An 8761-nucleotide genomic window follows, 5' to 3' on the forward strand; every position below is an offset into this window, starting at 1 on the left:
AATCAGCATTACAGCAAAATCCAATTGAAATATAATTATCTAGTTAGCATATTAGAAGCATAATCAAGTCTATGCAAGTTTAGACAGAAAGCAACTTATACTTCCAGCATGCTTGCATTTTAAACATGTTTAAACTTGTATTGGATTGCATCTTGAGAGATTTATAGGGAAGACAGACATGAATTAAATTTGGAAATACTAAGAACTCTTCACTGTCTATTCAGATTGTTTCTAGTAGTCAGGGAATGGTTCCCAACTTTTACAATACTAATTTTACGTCTTCTCTGTTTGATCTAATGTAGTCCACAAACATATTTGTAGCATGCATACTTTTGTAAATGTGAGGATTTGACTATTTTTGGAGCTAACTTGAAAGAATCAAGTTAGATTTGCTTGTTCATCTTTTAACACAACTACTAATATAGTGAAAGGATTGGTTATCTGGAAATAATGCACATTTCTTTTATAACCCATCCAAAAATTTAAGTGCAAAGCAGTCCCACCATACCTCTGTGGACCTCTAAGTCACAACCTCTTTTGTCATAAGTAATTTCCATTATATTAGATGATAAGTGTTACCAAATACATTTCCTTTCTCCCAAAGAAATCTTATTAGCAATTCTGTATTGGGTACCTCGTGCCACTTCCACATACATGACTTAATTTCCAGAAACTAATTTCATTTAATTGCCTTCTACTAAATAGTAATTTAAACTCATCCACAGGTCTTAAGTAATTTAGATTATTTAATATATCATATTAGGTCCTTTGTACATATTGGATAAAGCAAGATTACTTTTTCAAATCATTGTTTGAAAAATGATTTCAATTGTAGAATTGTTCATCTGGAAGAAAACAAATACAGGAACTCTTTTTCCTCATAACAGTAATCTTCCAAAGCCCCTAGCTTTTTCTCACTGTCCTGAGTCTTCAGTAGTCAGGAAAGTGACACTCATGAGACTGCCCCCTTTTGGCAAGTGCTTCTTTTGAAAGCTTTTATGGTCTCTTCTTTTTAAAACTTTGGTAAATCTTCATATTTATTTTTTGACAAGTATAGGCGATTCATTGCTGCATATTTTATTGTAAAAAAAAAAAAAAAAGCAACAACTGCAGAGATTTGCCAGAGAGGGGGAAAAATCTCAGTGGGCACAAAAGGACTTAAAATTAGGGGGAAGATACAAGGAGCTTTTGCCATAAATTACCCTGGGATACCTGCTGGAGGACAGAGGTGAGGAGAGCTTGGTCATCTGTCTGCCATACATTTGGTTATTCACAGGGTGGCTTATCATGACATGTAAGCTTAACCATTGTGTCATTAAGGTTCATCTTGACCAGTAGGCTGAAATGATTTTTTGCCCATGTCTTAATCCTAATGTGATCAGGGGAGATGCCTTTTTTGAACAAACTAGTGACTAGTATCCTTTCAGAGGCATGCATTTTTAAGTATCTTAGACTATGAAAGTGGATATGAACACTTCTCATAAGCATTTCTTGTTTCCACTTTTGGAGTTTTAAGGCACAATCCTATGCATATCTAAACAGAAACAAGTCTTGTGACTTCCAGAATCCACCAGTCATGCTGCAGGACTCATTTCTGTCTAAACATGCATAGGATTGAAGGCTTAATATCGAAGACTCCTGGTGTCTGCTGGTGTCCTTAAAACAGATTTAAAGATCTTCATCCCCCATTAATCCTTTCTTTGATAGCTTTGGAAATCTGAGATTTAACTGGTTGCTATTGCAAACTTTTCCTGTGGAAAATTTCAGATCAACTTGATTTTTTGCAGATCAAAAGAAAAATTACTCCAAAGTTGTTGTTGTTGTTGTTTTATTTGTGCAAGTGGCGCAAACTCAGGCACTGGATACTTTTTTTTGTAAAGCATCACAGCGCCACCCGGTGTGCTTAGGGAAATTAGGGTAGAATGTCAGATATCAATTCTAACTTTTTAGAGGAAGGTATTTTGGCTAGATGCCTACTTTCCATTTAACCTTAATATTTGCAGTTTCTCTGTTTTGTGATGCTTTATTTAAATGTATTTAACAGATTCCCCCCCAAAGCCCAAGTGCTGTGTATCCTAGTTTCTACATTGGACAATATGCTGATTCAAGGCTGATGTGGAGTATAACCCCTTCACTTCCAGAGGGAAGTATTACCATTTGCCTTCACCTTTCACGGCAAAGGGGGTGTCTTTGCTGTAGGGAAGCCTCACTTTTTTGAAGACATCGGCCTTTAGTAGCACAGATTTGTACTATAGCCGTATTGGTGAGTGTTCTACTAGTACACAAGGCATATAAAGAGATCAGAAGAATGTATCACCTGTCATATTTGAAATGTTTACCTTGATGAATTTGAGGTGGAAAAGATTTGTAGAAGACAATAAGGACAGAATGTAACTATTGTCATCAACTGCATTCTTTATTAATGGCCTGTGAATAGTGAAACCCAGGACAGGGAAATACTGAATCGCCTTAGATAAAAGATTTGGAGTGAGCATGAGGAACTAGAGTCCATACTGGAAGACTTGAAACTCTGCATTATTTATTTGTAGCAGTATTCTATAATAGACCTTTGCTTCCTATATATTTTGAGGGGGGAAGTCCTCTTCAGATGAAAAGGGGAGCACTTCTTCTCCTGGACAATTCCTTATGTGCATTCACATGTTTCCCAAGTGTATGTTCATGTATAGCACTTACAAAATTTCACACATCTATTGGTGATTTTTTTCCTTGTACCTGTATGATTCCTGCCCTCTTACTACCACCATCCTTGGATTTCAATCTGATTCTGTTTTTAAATCTCTCCTTGTTTAGGGTTACTAGAGAGAGGACAAGGAGTCAAAAGGTTAAGTTCATTGGATGACAAGATTCCACCTAAGTCACCCCGTCCACGACGTAACATCTGGCTGTCACGCAGTCAGTCAGACATCTTCTCTCGTAAGCCTTGCTACAAGATTAATGTTCAGGATCCTTACTACACACCAAGCAAAGGGGCAAACCGGAAAATCAATCCCTTCAATTCTAGAGAGGACTTGAAAGGGGGAAAGGTCAAATTTTTTGATATGCCAAGCAAATCTGTGATATCACTTGTATTTGACTTGCACTCTCCAGAGGCAGGAGGTTGTTTGAAAATGAGCCAGCCCCAAATCAGGCATACTTATGGCACTGACTGGCAGGAATCTCTTGCCCTTCTTGGAAGACGGAGCAGATCACTTCCAGTCTCGCCTGAATTTGTGCATAAAGATTATAGTACATTTGGGGATCTCTCATCAACAATCAGTAGGTGTGATCCCTGCCAGCTGGGGGCTGAGGTACGCCAGAAGCTATTGAGCAGCAATAAGTATGGTGTGTCTGAGATCCCTCCTTTTCAGGCCAAACACAATAGACAGGGGTCTCCTCCTTCTTTGCCAGAGGAGGAGATGGACTGTTCTGATGGGTTGGAGCCCCAAGATGAAAATGGGTTCTATCCTGTAAAAAGTTCCACTGAAGAAACAGAACTTGGAAAGCCTGTGGGACAGGCTCTGCAAGAAGCCCAGAATGTGGATGGTGTCTTGTTAAAGAAATTAGACTGCACAGAAGGCAAACCTTCAGAGATGTTCATGAGTTGCATGGCCACTGAAGATATGGAGGTGGAAGATGAAACTCAAAGGAACATCCCTTCTACTGGGTTGGAGTCTTCCAAACTGTTGTTCAGTGTTAATCCTTCTTCACAGCCACATGGAGAAGCTTCTCTTTTTGAAGTACAGATCAGTGACACCTCAAATACTGTTTCTCTGCCATCTTCCAGTACACCAGCATCAGTCAGTGAACAGTCAAAATGTGACATTTAAACTCCAGCCATGATACCATGGTGGGAAAACTCCTTCTTTAGTTTTAGTTTTCTTCATCAGCATGCTCTAGGGAAATACAGCAATGCAACCAGCCCATTTGGAGGTACTGCATAGATGAAAGTGTATATAAAATAATCTGCCAGCATAAGGGGAGAACAAAATCCCCATGGGATGCCTGGGTCAATGTCAGTACTGGGCCAGAGTTCTAGTGTTGTTGAGATCACAGGCATGCCTCAGCTTAGAAGCCATCTCTCTCTTTGCACACATCTATGCTTTAAGTTCTGTCACAGGAATTATTTCATGTTTGGTAATGGGTTTAAATTTTAAACTATAACTTCAACTTCTTTCCTCTTGTTAGCAGTTGCTGAACATGTATAAATGGCTTTATATGTGAGTTGAAGAGATTTGAATTTGGCAGTGGCATGGCACCTTAGATCAGTGGTGGGAGACCAGTGACCCTTTATACATTGCTGAATTCCAGCTCTCATCATTCCTCATTGGCCATAATGGCTGGAGTCAATAGTTTCCCACCTTTTTCTAGACAGACAGGAAGAAGGTAGATTCCTGATTTTCTAAAACACTGAAGTTTGAAGAGCTGTTTTGAAATGCAGAGTTTTCTTGTATCTATTGAACATGGTCCAACTTAAGAGTAATAGCCAAATTTCTTACCTTTGCAAACAGGTTTCAAATACTGGATGTGAACAACTCAGATTCATACCTTAAATCATTCCTTGTCATATTACCACTTTGCTCACACAACTCTGACCAAAGAGTCCTAATTCCCTTCATCAGTAGTATTAATTTTACCACCAAATGCCCATTCAGTAAATCTGTGTTTTCTACAAAAAGGATAAACTCTGTATTTGTAGCTCTTCAAAATCCCCATTCCTTCTATGGTGCAGAAGGAAAGAAACACATGACCATGCAAATGTTCAGCATAGGAGATATGATAAGCTAACTCTCTCCTCAGCACTGTGGTCTAAATTTTAGTTTTGTGGGTCAGTCACACTCTGAGGAAATATGTGTTCATATGAAAACTTGGGTGTATATTTACATTTGTGTACCTCACTGGAGAGTCTCCAAATGGAAGGAATTTCTTTGCTTGCTATACCCTAGCTGCAGAAATAGTATTTTTAGTTAGTACTAGCCTCTCTGTGAATATTCAGACCAGCACTGAGTGCTCAACCATCAAGAAAGGTTAGTATGGACTAGGTAAAATGGATTGGAGCAACTTGACTTGCCTCTAATCCCTTATTTTAATACATTAGTGAGAAATCCCCTGTGGGGAGCTAATAAAAAGCAGTGCTGTCTTCTGATGTGTGTAAGTTGCCTCTTCTATTTCCTCAAATGAACTATACAGTGGTTGAGAACTCATAAAGTATCGAGCAATAACTTGAGGATCAAAAAGATGTAGAAATCTTGGAGCAGATAACCTCCTACCTAAGAGAAACTTGTTGGAAAAAATGATTTACTATCTATTTAAGTAGGAGTCCTTGACACCTACACATTCCTTCCAGAGACCTTGTCTGTACAGCAAGAACAATAGTTATCCTCACAATCATCCATTAATATAGATTTCTAAAGTGGCACCATATTCTGTTTCCTCCAATTTGTTACATCTTTCAAAGTCAGCCAAGAAGAATCCCCCTAATTTTGTTATATACATGCATTAAAAAAACAACAACAAAAAACAAATACGCCTGAATTACCAGCAAGTATTTGATGCATATTTTGAATCTGGTATCATCTTCCCCACTCAGGCAGAGGACTTTACTTTTAATTGGTACACGGATGGTGAGAGAATTGAACACTTGAATCTGCGTCAGAAGCTATAGAAGGGAGACCACACCTCTGCCCACTCTAGTCCTTGGCTTTTTGTGTGGACTTAATAACACTGTAGCCTTTACTTGTGCTTACTGTTTTGTAAAGGTTCAACATTAGATCAAAAAGCACACCCTTGAATGAGTGGCCTCTCTTCTGAGCTTGATTCCCTCTTTCTGTATTTTTCGTACTGTTGTACAGTCATTCTGACAACAACCTGTGAGTACTGGTATTCTCTCTTGGGAGTTGGTATTAATATGGCCTCTCTGCATTCTTTGCAGAATGCTGGTGCTAGGTATTTACCCTGATGCAGAAAGTATGAATTCTCCCCCATCCACATTGTAATGGAATAGGACTGGCTTTGAAAGAACTTTAAGTAAAAGCCAATAACTTTGTAATATGTGTTGGTTAAACCTAAATGTATACTGTCCCCTTGTGCAACATGTAAGACCTCCAGGACTCTGAGTGTGCAATACAGCTGTTGCACATTTGTATTCATTACAGAATGTGGTCAGACAAATGCAATAGCAAATAGTTTTATCATGTTTTTGAATTGCTGACAAAGATGCATTTTGCTTTTTATAAAACACAGACACTTCTGAGATCCCCAGTCTGCTTTTAATTCACTCAATTTGCCTGTATTACATTTATTAAAAATTATTGGTAGAAGATTCTGTGAATAAATGTATTTAACAAATTGCTGCCCCAACAGAAGCCAGAGGTATGATAGATTTATTCTTGGTTGCTGTATCTTGTCCAAGAACACTGGTATGTCTTGCCAGTTTTAACTACAGACACTTGAATAATTCCTCTTTGCACTTAATGCTGCTGTTTATACTGCATGTCACTACATTTCTATGCAAAAAAGAATAACCTTTGGGAACAGCCAAATATTTGATTAAGATTTCAAGATATATTTTCATATTTATGAAGGAATTTTATGTCTTAATATTTGCAGTCTGTAAATAGCTAAAATTTGTGATTAAAGCTTAGGAAAAATGCATAGCCTGTGCATAATTTAATCCTGCCAGGAAAGGAACTTTGCAACATGTTTTTCCCCCTTAATACTGCAGATATTTATGAATGTGTAAAGAAAGGAAAGCTTGGGTTTTATGTTGATTTATTTTGTCTGATTTTTTCCTGAACTAAAAAATGGTATGTTTTACTGGAACTAAGGTAACCAAAGAATCTAGTTTAAAGTATTTGCATGTTTTGTTGGATTTCTGTATAAATTGTTTCCCAATTTGCTTTGGAAATAAAAACAAATACATTTACCTTTGCAGTTGAAGATAACAAGACCTAGGAGAGAAAGGGAAAAATACAATACATTATAGTTTTTAAAAGCCAGCAGAAGTCACCCTTTGAAAATGGATTTTTTAAAGGCAAGGATGTCATCTGTGGGTTCCTCACACAATGTTTCCACCTTCTGTTTATTATATAGTCACCTTTTAAGGAATATGTATTTCTCTCCTTCTTGGTAAATGTCTTATTTCATAAAGGAACACTTTACCTTACAGTGGTTTCAAGATTCCTGTAATGTTTTCATACAACAAAATCATTGCATACTTGTTGAGAAACCCGGCAAATTTCTTCAAGGTGTTTCAGCAATAGGCATCTCACATTCTGCAGTACCGAAACTGAAATTACACTGTTTAGAAAGTAGTTCCTATGCCCCTGATCGCAATCTTTCCCTTTAATATACATAGAAATATACTATTTACAAGAGTCCTGGTGCATTAAACTGAAGGATCAAGATCCTCTTCTCTACAGTGGCCAGCAAAATGCTTTCACAATGGTCAACAGCATGAAAGCAACTTAAATTGAGGCACATTGCTCTTGACTTAGGAGTTCCATTTTGCTATAGTATCTGTTGAGACCAATATTCTATGTGACCTTGTCTAACCACTGTGCTGTTGGGCTGGTTGATCGAAAGGTTGCTGGTTCGAATCTGCACGACGGGGTGAGTTCCCGTTGCTCCATCCCAGCTCCTGCCAACCTCGCAGTTCAAAAGCATGCAAATGCAAGTAGATAAAAAGGTACCACTTCAGTGGGCAGGTAACAGCGTTCCGTGTACTTCGGTGTTTAGTCATGCCGGCCACATGACCATGGAGACTGTCTGTGGACAAACGCTGGCTCCCTCGGCTAGGAAACGGAGATGAGCACTGCCCCTTAGAGTCAGGCATGACTGGACTTAATGTCAAGGGGAAACCTTTACCTTTAATCTAGTTTACCTTTATTTCCATGGATTCTGTAAGCTAATTGTGAGAAATACTTCCTTACAGGCATCCTGACAGGACAGAAAATGCCATGTTTTCTTTTTCTCCCCGCTTTATAACTTGATAAATTACAATTATTTACTACCTTAGGTAACAGATAACCAAGTGCACAATTTCATGCATGTTTATAAAAACTGCCAGGTATGTAGCAATATTATAAATATAGGAGTCCTAATGCCTTTTCCACTATTTCATAGGATAGAATTTTCCTATGCTGCCACTGAACTAATTGTTTTATTGATCTAGCCACCAGATTGCAAGGTCATCTACCTTGGCTAGTCACCCTCAGTTCAGGCCACATCAGTATGTAGCTGGGGCTTTGCATCACCTTACATTTATTGCATATCTGATTTAGTTTTGCTGTGTATTCACACAGATCAGCAAAATTTGCCTAAAACTATGCAGGCAGCTTTATCACTGGTTTTCCTTACTAATTTGGTGTCATTTGCAAACTTAGCCATGTCTTGCTCAGTTGAATAGTAGCACCACTAAATATTCTCTTTACAAAGCCATCTACTTTCTTTCAAGCTGTTACTTAGGTATGAAAGCCCTTACCACAGGTACACAGAAGCTCAGTACCAGAGACCTGGGAACCCAATCTGGCTCTTAGACATTCCCCAGATGGCCATGGCCCCCTTCCCCCATCTTTTGATTTTTCAGTTTTTGGGCAGTTTTTTCTCTAAATGTTTTCATCGACTCTCCTAAGTGTTAAGTTACCAGCAGCATAAGCTTTTAAGCCAAAATACTCTGGTGTCTTTGGCCCACCCCTTTTGCCTCTAGCACCTACCCTACATTGGAATGCAGTACCCAATGGGGTCAACATCTCTGATGTATCCC

General features: G+C 38.4%; 1 protein-coding gene across 6 annotated transcripts in view; it reads left to right on the forward strand.

The window, feature by feature from the left end:
• TESK2 (testis associated actin remodelling kinase 2) overlaps window positions 1-7162 on the forward strand; it is an 85171-nt gene extending 78009 nt beyond the window's left edge. For all 6 annotated transcript variants that reach the window (XM_044441984.1, XM_044441953.1, XM_044441994.1 and 3 more), the window contains one exon: window positions 2812-7162. In XM_044441984.1, coding sequence (XP_044297919.1) covers window positions 2812-3827 — 1016 coding nt within the window. In that variant the 3' untranslated portion in view covers window positions 3828-7162. The remainder of the gene's footprint in view (window positions 1-2811) is intronic.
• The last annotated feature ends 1599 nt before the right edge of the window (window positions 7163-8761 follow it).

This window comes from Varanus komodoensis, unplaced genomic scaffold, assembly GCF_004798865.1.
Source record: "Varanus komodoensis strain SLA01 unplaced genomic scaffold, ASM479886v1 scaffold1, whole genome shotgun sequence".
NCBI lineage: Eukaryota > Metazoa > Chordata > Lepidosauria > Squamata > Varanidae > Varanus > Varanus komodoensis.